This window comes from Dasypus novemcinctus, chromosome 24 (assembly GCF_030445035.2).
Source record: "Dasypus novemcinctus isolate mDasNov1 chromosome 24, mDasNov1.1.hap2, whole genome shotgun sequence".
Taxonomy (NCBI): domain Eukaryota; kingdom Metazoa; phylum Chordata; class Mammalia; order Cingulata; family Dasypodidae; genus Dasypus; species Dasypus novemcinctus.
In genome coordinates, this window is record NC_080696.1 from 24,893,922 (window position 1) to 24,907,054 (window position 13,133).

Here is a 13,133-nt window from a genome sequence, read left to right on the forward strand (position 1 = left end):
CCTGAATGATACTGCACGGACAGAAGCAGGACATTATATATCCTGCCATAACCCACTGAATGTACTGGGGGACAGTGTAAACTATAATCCATGCGGTATAGCAGTGCCCCATAATGTATTCATCAAATGCAATGAATGTGCCCCACTGATGAAAGACGTTGAAGTGGGAGGAGCGGGGAGGGGCCGGGAGTGGGGTATATGGGAACCACTTATAATTTTTAATGTAACTTTTTGTGTGATCTATGTATCTTTAAAAAAAAAGAATAAAAAAAGAAGAAACAAGAAAAAGAAAAAAAATTTTTACTGGGTTGTGATGAGAAATAATTCTTATTGTGGGCTGCAAAGAAATTTTGAAGTGCTAAACCAAGTACGTCTTTAAGTGTAAACTTTCTTATATTGCTTACTGAGCATCCACTGGGTCCTAGGCACCATGAGAACTGTTTGTGTGACAGTGAGTGGATGTGGACATGGCACTGGACCACGTGAATCCTTTGTCAGTATTTTAAGTGAGGCTTCCCCTCAAATCTCCTTTAGACTTACCAATGTGACTATAGGTTTGGGATAGCCACTGGTCAATTCAGAATTTAGGGCTTTGTATGACTATGCTTCAGTGGGGAAACTACGAGAAAAGATGACAAGGTATTATTGCTATAGCATTTTTTTACTTGTAAAGGTTCTAAAATAAATTATATTAATAAAACCATTATCTTCTGTAACATCCCACTCAGACGGTAGAAAGCCATAAAATTTTTCCTTAAGAAAGGATGCAAATGGAATGTAATACTGCATTACTGCAGTATACAGAATACAAACTGCAAAGACAAGGCCATTTAATTATTTCATTTTTTTCCCTAGATCACTTTTGCTAAAGAACTACTTACATGATATGCTGGCGCTATCTTGTTGAGATTTCCATCATGATCTAGAAGTTCTGAACCTTTACCATTTAGTGTAATAAATATGAAGCCTCTTACACCCATCCTGTGGGTCTGCTAAAACGACAACCGCTCAGCATTAAACATCAATCTATTAGAGAAACTATGTCCATAATTTTTTTTTTCCAAAACCCTCCAATTGGACATTTTAAATAGCTAAATTATAATCAAGGTCATGTGGGCACACCTGTATCCTGTGCAAATGTTCAGCTTCACAGCAACAGCATTCTGGAATAATCAAGCACACAATCACATTTTGAAAAATCAAGAGTGAGAAATAAACCTAACAGGTCATTCACACAATGGCAGAGAAACCAATTCTGGGTGACAGACAGAAAATGACTGGCTAAACAGATAGGATCACAGATTGGAATAATCTAATTTCATTCTCTGAGTATCTATCTTAAAGGAATCACAGCTATTACATATTCCAACATACAGTTAAATATTTTACACTAGTATTAATAGTTTCTTATACAAAGATTTTAAAAATCAAAATACCCACCCAAATTATAGTTTTTTTCCTTAATTAACCGTTTTACTCCAACTATGGCTAAAGAATCAGGAGACTGTCTACCCTGATGATCTGGAGAGAAAGGAACACTTTCTGGTTACAAAATGCCCTGTTATGGCTATGCTTTTGAGCCTATACACCTGCAATAAGAATAAGGCCTAGAGTAGCACTGTGCCTGGGAGTTTCCTCCTGATAGCCTTCATGTTACTCAAATGTGGCCACTCTCACAGCCAAACTCAGCATGTAGATGCAGTGCATTCCCCCCAGCGTGGGACATGACACCCGGGGATGAGCCTCCCTGGCACCAAGGGATCACTACCACATACCAGCTGAAGATGCAACTAGAAAATGACCTTAAAGGTTCAACATGGACCAGCAGAATATCCCTGTCTACATATAATAACAGGAGTTAAAAATGCTGTTTGACCTAATGTAAGGGGGAAATGGAAAGGAGAAATGAGATTATAAGGCTATGAGTCTCTAAAAAAAGAGTCTGGAGGTTGTCAGAAGGAATGCCCTTATGCACAACTGAGCAGTCTAAGAGACAGATAAAGTGGATACAACCCCAGGTATTGGTTCTTTTGAGGAATAAAGAGACCCACGGGTTCTATGGTCATGGCAGATAGGGTTCATTGCCTTGGCAGATGGCCCTTCTTTGGAGCTGGTGTTTCTGCGTGATGGAATTGGACTCAGAGGGGATCTCTTTTCACAAGACTTGCATGCTACTTTATTGGAATTGTAGTTGGTGCTGGGGTTTAAGATATATTTAGGGGATTTGAATCTCTGGACTGATAATATGACACCCAGGCCCAGAGCCTCAACAAGACTTCAGCTCCTACACTTTGATTTATTGGACTTATCCCACTCAGCTAACATGGAGTTGAAGAAGGTCAACCACCACACCATAGAGCCTAGAGTGTCTACAACTGAAAGCAGGAGGAGTGCATCCAGTATCCATGTGGAATCTAAGCCCCCACTTGACATAGATGTGCAATGGACACAACCAATCCAATGTCCACAGAAAAAATGTGGAATGGGTATGGGAAGGGTAGCCATGGTGGCTGCTGGGTTTGGGGAATGGGAGGAAGAGATGAGATGTAGAGGCGTTTTCGGGACGTGGAGTTGTCCTGGGTGGTGCTTCATGGACAATTATGGGACATTGTAGATCCCCCCAGGGCCCACTGGATGGAACGTGGGAAAGTGTGGGCTATGATGTGGACCATTGACTATGGGGTGCAGTGATGCTCAGAGATGTACTTACCAGGTGCAATGGATGTGTCACGATGATGGGAGAGAGTGTTGCTGTGGGGGGTGGGGGGGGTGGGGGCAGTGGGGACCTCATATTTTTTGAATGTAATTTTTAAAAATAAATAATTAAAAAAAAAAAGCCCTGTTATGGAGCCACTGTTAAGCTCGATGTGAAACCTGAATTTGATAGAGCAATTTGTGAAACACTGATGTATTTCTAAAAATGTGAGAAACATGAGATTTAATTCAAATGGGAAATCTAAGAAGACTCACTCAAGTATTAAAATGGCAGCCAGGAAACGCTTCATAATTTTCTATTAGTTTTCATCATATGGGTGAATATATTCAGTCAATAGAGAACAGACTGGGCAAGTCTGCTAATTAGGGACTGACAGAAAGAAAATAACTTCTGGTGTCAAATGGCTTATACTTATGCCAGCAAGACAGTCTAGTCTTTTTCAACCATATTGTGTCCCTGGGAAAAGAAAGTAAAATTACTTCCATAAGAGTTTAAGACCATCAGGAGGCTCACTCTGAAAAGATATCAAAATATCATGGAATAGCTGTTAAGTTTTCCAAAATGAATAAGCTATTATTAACAGCTTATTTTACTGGAGAAATCTATTTGTCATGTACACACCACAAAAACAGGGGGACACACATACGTAGAAAAATACAGTCATAATGGGGTAGAATACAAAGTAGACAAAAATATTGTTTACATGTTAAAAAGAAAAATATACAAATTTAACTATGAAATATCTTTACTTGCATTTAACTTAGGACTTACTTCATATTAACTGAATCAGTTGCTTTAACAACTATTAAATGTGTTTTAGAATATCTATTTTAAAAACAAACTATTTTTAAGACAGAATATTAAAGCATTAAAGCCTATATTTGTGCAGCCATCTGCAAGCTATCCTGCTTGGTATTTTTATGGAATGGAACCAAAATACTAAACATTTTAATGAAATTATTTAAAAAAATCTCAAGTCACAGAGAAACAGAATATTCAAGTTTTCTGAACTACATTAATAAAAGCAATTTACATTAATACAATCTGGATTTGCAAATATAAATATCATTCAATGGTTGGTTGTCAAAAGTTAAAAGCAAGGGGGTTTAGAGGACCCTCACAATAATGGCCATCAAATCATAATATGTATCTCAGAATTGGGCCATAGTATATGGAATACCTTAATTTTTCTTAGTTCGAATCTTGTAATTCTACTCCAAAATTCTTTTAGGTACTTTAGGCTGACATATTGACTTTGGAATCTATACTTTGTAAGACAGCAGGTAACTCTAACACAGAAGAAACTATATAATGGGGCACAGGGGATGAGTTCTGTGGTGCTATTCCAATTTTGTTTATCCAGACTGTTGCTCTCAGCCCTGCGTTGAGGCCTCCTTGTATATCAGTTTCCAGAGTGTCACCAACCATCACACAGTCATCAGGCTGAACTCTGAGGAGATCACAGCAGTAATAAAATATGGAAGGTGCTGGTTTCTCCTCTTTCTGTTCCCCACCTACAACAATAGCATCAAAATAGGACTGACAGGCACAAGCCTCAATCTTCTCCCTCTGGGTCTGTCTGTCTCCATTCGTTAACAAAAGTAGGCGGACCTCCTTTCGAAGGTCAGTGAGCATTGCTTTGACATCTTCTGCTAGTGTCATATGCTGTAAGCGTGTAGATTTCCATAAGAAATAACATTCTTCAGCCAATTTCCTATTGGCTGAACCACCTTTTGTTTCCTGGATCGTTTCTTCCCAATGTGAAATCCTTAGGTCAGTAATGCATGTCTTGGAGGGATCAAAGCATTCACTGCTGAGTTTAACTTGAACTTTATCACAGATAACTTCAGCCTCTTCTTTGTAATGGTATTTTGACTGTAAGAGCTTTATCACCTAAATAAAGGACAATAATTCCATTAACACACTTTAGTCTTTAATAGTCACACCTTGAGAAACTGTGATCCTATAAACCTAGAGCAGAAGGTTGTTGAGAGATTCTGACTTAATTCCTCTGCTTTAAGGCTGATCTATTATTCCAGTTTTTCTGGAAGGACTAGCCTTGTTTTTAAAGAATAGCAGAGTGAAGATTCCCCCCATCTCTCTAGACAGCTTGTTTTATCAATTCCTAGTTCAGAAGATTCTTTGTATATACCTAATAAAAATCCTTCTTGTGGCTGTTTTAAGTCCACTATCTTTCATTCTGGCCATGAAGATGTGAAAATAAAACTTATATTTTGTAAAACAGTTTCAATTTCTGACAACCATTATTTAGATTCTTTCCAGAAAAAAAAAAATTATACTAGTTGATCGAACCCTTTTTCATCTACCATCATTTTATAAATTGAAGGTCTAAATTGACCACTATATAAAATGGGACCCAATTATGTACAGAATCAAGCATGTATTGTGAGTTTCAGAGGTTCAATGATCTAGTGCTTCTTCCAAACCTGATTTTTCTGATAAAAAATTGCCAGTAGTTTCCAGTAATCTTTGTTATATGGATTCTGAATCCCTCATCAGAATAAGGCACTTCCTCTCTCAAGTTCCCACAGCTCTTTATCTTGGCTTTTTTTTTTTTTTTCCCTAACATTACTTTTATCCATTTGACCCATCAACAAACAAGGGATCCCAATTAGGCCAATATTGTGTCAAAAGCTCCCAAACATTTTTTCTCTAACCTTTTCTGCAACTCTGCAAGGGAGTTCCCTTTCAGAGATGAGGAAAGAGAAATTCAGAATTGTTAAGTAACTTGCCCAAAGCCAGATAAAAACTACCTAAGTGTTGGATTTGACTTCATACCTGCCTACTTCCAAAGCTCACATGCCTGCCTACTTCCAAAGCTCACATGCGTGACTTTACATTACTGTATTAGGTGCTGGAGATTTCAATTCCTTGTTCTTAGGGCAAAGAAGTAGGTATGCAATCACCAGAAAATGTTGGATTGACTGCCCTGACAATTGTGTTAACAAGGACTGTAGAGGGAAACGGACTTGGCCCAGTGGTTAGGGCGTCTGTCTACCACATGGGAGGTCCACGGTTCAAACCCTGGGCCTCCTTGACCCGTGTGGAGCTGGCCCATGCCCAGTGCTGATGCATGCAAGGAGTGCCCTGCCACGCAGAGTTGTCTCCTGCGTAGGGGAGCCCCACGCGCAAGGAGTGCACCCCTAAGGAGAGCCCCCAGCGTGAAAGAAAGTGCAGCCTGCCCAGGAATGGCGCCGCCCACACTTGACGTGCCACTGACGACAACAGAAGCGGACAAAGAAACAAAGACAACAAGACGCAGCAAACAGACACAGAGAACAAGACAACCGGGGGATGGGGAGGAATTAAATAAATAAATAAATCTTTAAAAAAAGAAGGACTGTAGAAATAAAATGGAAGGAGTCATTCCATAGGGTAAGAAAGTTTTAAAGCAGCATAAAGATATAAATACCAATATTATTGTATTATATTGTTGGTATGTAACTGCACTTCTTATTTCCTACAGGTGATAAAATAAAAACACATAAAAGTAATGATAAACCTTGGTTCTGGGACATAAAATGTACAAAAATATAAGTGGTAACAAGTCCAAAAAAAATGGTGGGGGGACAGAGAAGTATAGGAAAAATATGTTTGCATGATATTGAAGTTAAGTTGGTATCAAACCAAATATAATTGTTCTATACATAGGATGTTAAATTTTAACACAAGGTAATCGCAAGGAAAACAGATGAAAACTATATCCAGACAGAAATGAGAAGGCACTCAATATGATACAATACAAGGAGGCAAATAAATATAAAAGTAGGCTTTAATGAAAGAGGGAGGGACAAAAATGGCTTAAGACTTAAAAGGCTAACCAGCAAAATGGCAGAAGAACTGTATTATCAGTAGTGACTTTAAATGTAAATGGATTAAATTCTCCAGTCAATAGGCAGAAACTGACAGAATGGATAAAAAAGCATGACCCAACTATATGCTATATGTTATATATTTAGGATTCTTGAGTGCACATGTATCATTCTCCAGGATAGACCATATGTTGGGTCACAAAACAAATCTCAATAAATTAAAAAAACACTGGAACCATACAATGTATATTCTGACCACAATAGAATGAATTCGGAAATCAGTAAGAAGAGGGAGAAATGCCAAGTTAATATGTGGAAATTAAATAACATACTCTTAAACAACGAATGGGTGAAAGAGGAAATCTGAAGCAAAATTAGGATATTCTGAGGTGAGTGAAAATGAAAATAAAACATACCAAAACTAATGGGATGCAGCAAAAGTAATTCTGAGACGGAAACTTATAACTCTAAATGCTTACATTAAAAAAGAAAACCTCAAACTAATATAGGCTATATGCAAATAATTAAACCTCTCTCAACTTCTACAACAAAACCAGAAACCTAACCTCAAAACTGGAAGAACCAGAATAAGAAAAGCAAACCAAACCTAAAGAAAACAGAAGGAAGGAAACATTAGAGTAGAGAACTAAAAGCAGAGGCTCAAACAGATATCTGCAAACCTATGTTCAGAGCAGCATGATTCACAACTGCCAAGATATTAATAGAAGTAACCCAAGTGTCTATCACTGATGAATGGATAAGTAAAATGAGGTATATACATACAATGGAATATTTTTCAACCATAAAAAGGAATAAAGTCCTGATACATGTGACAACATGGATTAACCCTGAAGATATTATGTTGAGTGAAATAAACCTGATGGTAAAGGACAAATACTGTCTAATCTCACAGATTTGAAACAATTAGAATAGGCAAACTCAGAGTCAGAATTAGAATATAAATTATCAGGGAACAGAGTGGGGATAAGGAATGGGAAGTTAAGGCTTAAAACACAGAGTTCCTATTTGGAATGATAAAAATGTTTTGGTAATGGATGACAGTGATGATAGCAAAACATTGTGAACTCAATTAATGGCACTAAAATATCTGAATGTGACTAAAAGGGGAAATGTTAGACTGTATATATGGTAATAGAAGTTAAAAAAAATCCATGCAAATTCACTACGCAAACAGTGAATCCTAGTTAAACCATGAACTTTAATAGTATAATTTTAAAAACGTGCTATTATCAATAGTAACAAATGTTCCACACCAATGCAATATGTTGTTGGTAGGGTGGTGTATAAGAATCCTGTATTTTATGCATGATTGTTCTGTAAAACCATCTCATCTCTAAAAAAAGAAAAAAAAAAAATACATGCTCAAAAAATGAGGACTGCCTACATTCAATCTAACAATTCAAGCAGCCCTCCTGTTATCACCTTCTTAAGGAGACCTAGCCTGACCAACCTATTTAAATCTGTAATTTGTTCCCTCCACTTTTTCTACCATATTTATAAATACATTTATGTTCCAGTCATTATCACTAGAAGGTAAACTCACAAATGCAGACATCTTTTCTACTTTGCTCACTGAGAAACCTTACATTTCTACAGAGCCTTCCTCTTAAGTAATGACTCTTAAAGACAGGCCTGACAAGGAAGGACAGAAATAACTTTCCCAGATGGTTAAAAAAAAAAAAATTAAAGCTGGTCAGTATATGATGCCTTTTCTCCAAGAACAGGGCAATGGCTGTTCCTTTCTTCCTTCTCTCACACTCCCTTCGGAATGATTTAGGAAAACTGGCAAGTCACTTCAGAACCGTCCATTATCTAGGAGTGTTGTATTCTTCTGTGATAAACTTCCTGCCCATATGCTAGGATATCTAAAAAAGGGGTAACAGCAGAATCAATATCATACTGGAACTCTGGAAGCCAGCATTTCTATCCAGCATTCTGACACCTTTTACTACATGTCAAATAAGGTAAGACAGTTTGTTCCCTCTCAAGAAGCTCACTAGTTGTAGGCATCTGGATGCACAAAATAGTTTGACAGGTGCATTAAGTCATTTGACAAAACAGTGCTGATACAAGTGAGAGTAAATATCAGGAAGAAATACAATCTGATTTTTGTTTTAGAAACATCATTGTGGCAGGAATGCAGAGGATGACCTGGAAGTGCTAAGCCTGGAGACAAGACCATAGTAATAATCCAGATGAGAGATGAGGCCAGCTTTAACTAAGACAAAGGCAGTGGGTATGTGCAAGGAGGGACCAATATGACAGCTGTATAGGAAAACAGAATGAATTGGTGGTGCAACTCACGGAGTGAACACTGGGTGCTTCCCATGCATTATATCAAACCTAAATGATAGGGTTTATAAGGACTAATATCATTATTCAAACTTTATAATAAGGATTTGAGCAGTGAACTTGCTGGCACTTTCAGTTAAGTATTGGGAAAGCTGGGTTTTGAATGGAAATCTATCTGATTTATCTTTTAAAGTCTGAGCTCTTGGCCTACAACATAAAGAAAACAAGAATTTAATTGCAAGACATTGGTCTTGGCCTGCCCAGGACAAGTATTATTGGCAGCTAGAGATATCGGAGGCAATATAGACTAGGACCTGGGATCAAGGTCAAGATAGAAAGGGCAGTCAAAAGGGTCAAATGCCATTAAATTAATTAAATTGGAAAATGTCCACTGATTTTGTCAATTCAGGAGGTACCAAATGATTTGACAAGTCCATTTGATTTTAGTGGCAAAGAATAAATTGCAATGGACTTAGTAGTAAAAAGGAGGTAGAGATTTGGAGATAACAGGCAGTTTCTCCTGGGGGTGGGGAGGAAGGCTGTCCAGAGAAAACAACATCTAATGGAGGAAGATGGGTTGAAGGGAAGCTTTCTTTTTATTCTTTAATTTTAAAAGCGTGGGACAGACCTGAAGATGTAGCCCGGGGGGGCGTGGGGGGGGGGCGTGGGCGTGTAACAAGGGAGAGGATGAAGATATCCAGGGTGACATAAACTAACTGGTAAAGCATGAAGAGGTTGGGACACAGACCTGGGGTTAGAAGGATTATCACTTAAAAATTGTTTTTTTCCTGTATCTTATAATACTCAGTTTTCTTCTTTTAAGAGACATCAGAAGGAAAGCAGGAGCAGAGTAGGAGGGCTTGAGAAGTATGGGAAAGGTTTGAAGGCATCTGTGGGTATAGACAGGAGAGGATGTTGCCGGGCAATGCTTCATGGAAGGACTGCCCTGAGCAGCATGGACTTTTGAGTGTCATCTCAGAAATCAACTGATGGCTTCATCTACAGCAGGGAGGACAGTAGGGGATTTCTGTTAAGAAAATTCTGTGGAGTTGATTCTGATGCAGGGAATAAGTCCAGATTTGCCACTGATAGTTTAAAGTGAGCTGCCTTATCTGAGTGTCCTCATAGATCCACCAAAAAGAATGTTGTGGGGGGAGACCCTTTGCTGGCTCAATCACACAGAACCTGGGTGCTCCTCCTGGGTGATCCAAACTGGTCCTGATAAAGAGCCAGACTGGTAGATCTTGGGACATGGTGTGACCGTCTTTCTATGCTAGTCAGCAACTCTGCCAGCATGGCAGTTTTGTTTTGGATGTTGTTTTTTTTTTTGAGGTACCGGGGATTGAACTCAGGACCTCCTACATGGGAAGCAGGCGCTCAAACACTTGAGCTACATCCACTCCCAACATGGCGGTTTTAATGAAATCTTCCTGGGTCCCTAAGCACAGGAGCTAACTTTAAGAACTTATAAAAAAAGAACTTATATAAGAACTTATAAAAAGAGGGAGAATGGGACACAGAGACACAATTACTGAGGGAAAATGCCCAGGAGAAGATAAGGGAAGAAACTAAGTGATGCTGCCACAAGTCAAGAAATGCCTACAGCCCCCGGAAGCTGGAATGAGGCAAGCCTTCTGAGGGAGCAGGGCTAAGCCTTCCCTAAGCCTTCTGAGGGAGCATGGTTCTGCAGACCCCTGGACTTCGTTCGGACTTCTGACCTCCTGACAGTATAAGGTTCTGTTGTTTAAAGCGACCCAATTTGTGGTGCTCTGGTGTGGGCTTGGGGGAAGCACCCGCCTCTGGTTCCTCCCTCCCACTCCTTCCAGCGCCGGGACAGGTGTGGGCCTCCACCGCCTTCCCCGGTCTCAAAGCACGAGAGAGACTGGTGCCTTTGGCCCTCCGGAGTGACCCGGGGCGGTACAGTGGGGACGGGTGGGCAAGGTGCCCAGGACGCGACGTTACCTCCAACATGCCCTTCCGACTCGCCCCGGCGGTGTCGATGAGCGTGTTGTCCAGGTCAAAAAAAACCGCCCTCAACCTGCTCAGCCCCATCCCGCCGGCTGTACCCGCCAGGCGCTGACTCTCTCCACGCAAGCGCCGGACAGGCCTGAGGGCGGGGCCCCAGGGCCATCTGAGCCTCCCGGGCCGCGCGCGCGCTCAGGCTTCCCCAGCCCAAGCTTCCCCGGAACTCCCGCGATATACGTCAGCGCCTGAGAACGGCGAGTTCCCGCGAGATTCTGGAATCAATGGTCTGTGCAATTTGCAAGCAGTGCGTGGCTTTCTGGGGATCGGTGGCTGTATCTGAAGGCAGGCTATTTTCTTTCGTATATCCTGTGCCCCCTAACGCTTTTACCTTTTGCACTCCATGTGCCGGAAGGACAATATAACTGCCTGGGGAGGGAAGCTGAGAAGAAGCCGCCTTCTGGTCGGGCTATGGGTATATCTTGGGGAGCAACTGTCGGTGGAGACATCTTTTGCTTGCCCTGAGTTGCTGTTGAGGTTGTGTGCCCAATGTCCCAAATGTGTGGTGAAGGGGTGGGTCACTACTGGTGGCAGGAGCACTAGAGGAGGGACAAAGGCATGCGGGTCAGTTTTTTTTTTTTAATCTTGTTTTGTTTTTAACTTTTAAAATTTGAAATACTTTCAAACCTGAAACACGGTTACAAAAATAATACAAACCCCACCTAGAGAATTCCAACATATCCTCATCCCTCTGACTATCCAGGTCCACCAATTTCAACATTGTTACATTAGTGAGATCACTCTATCCATCAATCTATTTGTAACTGAATTTTGTCTGGTTCTTAACTATGCTGCAGAAGTGAATTTTAAGACTTAGGCTAGTATTTATTAAGGTAGGGAGGGAAGAAAAATGGGAGAAAATAACAGGTCATGGGTCCCAGGTAGAAAGGAAGGGGCTGAAAAGTGGTAAAGTGGGCTGATTTACAGACTATGGTTTCCCATTATAGATGATAAATGCCCAGGTTTTACTTGCGAGGCGGCCAGGGCAGGGGGGAAATGGTGAGAGCAGGATGCAGAAGGCAGGAACAGGCACACGGATTGGCAACAGGACAGGGCAAAGGCAAGAGAGTGCAAGAGACCCTGGTACTTGCTTTTAAAACCATTAATTATTCCGCCCCTTTGCTTATGGCATGGGAGGAGTTCTGTTTGCTGTTTTGATTGATTACCCCACCCATCAATCCCCCTGGAGTGCCCAGTAATAAGGCCCTGAGGAATATCCAATGCTGCTGGTTTCCAGAGAAATCTCATTTTGAATTGCGGAATCTTGTGAGAGTCTTATAGCAGCCATCTTGGGTTTACTGAATGACACGTGGACTTCTTGCCAGGTTCCAGATCTATTGATTACCTATCTTACCAGCTTGTTTCACTATCCATCTATCTCATCTACCCCCTTTTCTGAACATTTGCGTGTAGGTTGTATACACCATGCTCCCTCAACACTAAATACTGCTTTGTGTATTTCCTAAGAATAAGGATATTGACTTACGTAACCATCTTGCAGTTATCAAGTTAAATTTAACATTCATATAAAACTTATAATTCATAGTCCAATTTTTAAATATGTTCCAATAATGTCCTTTTGAACCTTTTTTCCTCCTTGTTTAGATCCTGTCCAGGAGCACATATTCCAATTAAATTAATTGTCATTGTCTCTTTAGTTTTCCTCCTTCCCTCCCTCCTTCCCGTCTTTCTTCCTTTCCTTCTTTTCTTTCATTCATTGTAGAACATACAGCATAAACTCCCATTTCAACCACTTCCAGATATTCATTGGGATTAATCACATTCACCATGTTGTGATACACTTTTCTTTTTTTAGGTACTGGGGCTGGGGACTGAACCCGGGACCTTGTATGTGGGAAGCCAGTGCTCAACCACTGAGTCACATCAGTTCCCCTGAGTTGTTTTTTTTCATTTGTTTACTTGTTTATTTTTAATTTTATTTTAAAAAATTTTTAGGAGGTACTGCGGCTCAAACCCAGGACCTCCAATGTAGGAAGCTGGTGCTCAACTGCTTGAGCCACATCTGCTCCCGTGGTATACTTTTGAAGTTGGGGGATGCTGGATTCCTCTAGGTTCTTGGCTATGTTACTTAAAAGAATTTAAGGGCATACTGGTTTAGTTAGACTAGTAAAAATAGTTTATTGAGAAATGGGAGAAAAGCACGGAAATAAGCACCCAACATGTGGATGTGGGCTCCTCTAGGCAGGAGAGAGCATTCGGGGTCAGGAGGTAACTATTAAAGTCATTAT

The 13,133-nt window shown here is 40.3% G+C and overlaps 1 protein-coding gene across 1 annotated transcript; it reads right to left on the reverse strand.

Moving 5' to 3' along the window:
* Positions 1-642: 642 nt before the first annotated feature.
* On the reverse strand, positions 643-11,062 carry NANP (N-acetylneuraminic acid phosphatase). The gene is made up of 2 exons (XM_004484103.3): positions 10,825-11,062; positions 643-4,609 (listed from the first exon to the last, which is right to left on the reverse strand). Exons 1-2 carry the CDS (start codon positions 10,912-10,914, stop codon positions 3,953-3,955), a joined length of 747 nt encoding a protein of 248 aa, XP_004484160.1. The 5' UTR covers positions 10,915-11,062; the 3' UTR covers positions 643-3,952.
* Positions 11,063-13,133: the final 2,071 nt, after the last annotated feature.

Excerpts from the sequence above, each read along its gene's own strand:
- NANP (XM_004484103.3), bottom strand. The coding sequence starts at position 10,914 with ATGGGGCTGAGCAGGTTGAGGGCGGTTTTTTTTGACCTGGACAACACG. Across the intron at positions 4,610-10,824 it reads GTCGGAAGGGCATGTTGGAG|GTGATAAAGCTCTTACAGTC; the intron begins GTAACGTCGCGT and ends TCCTTTATTTAG.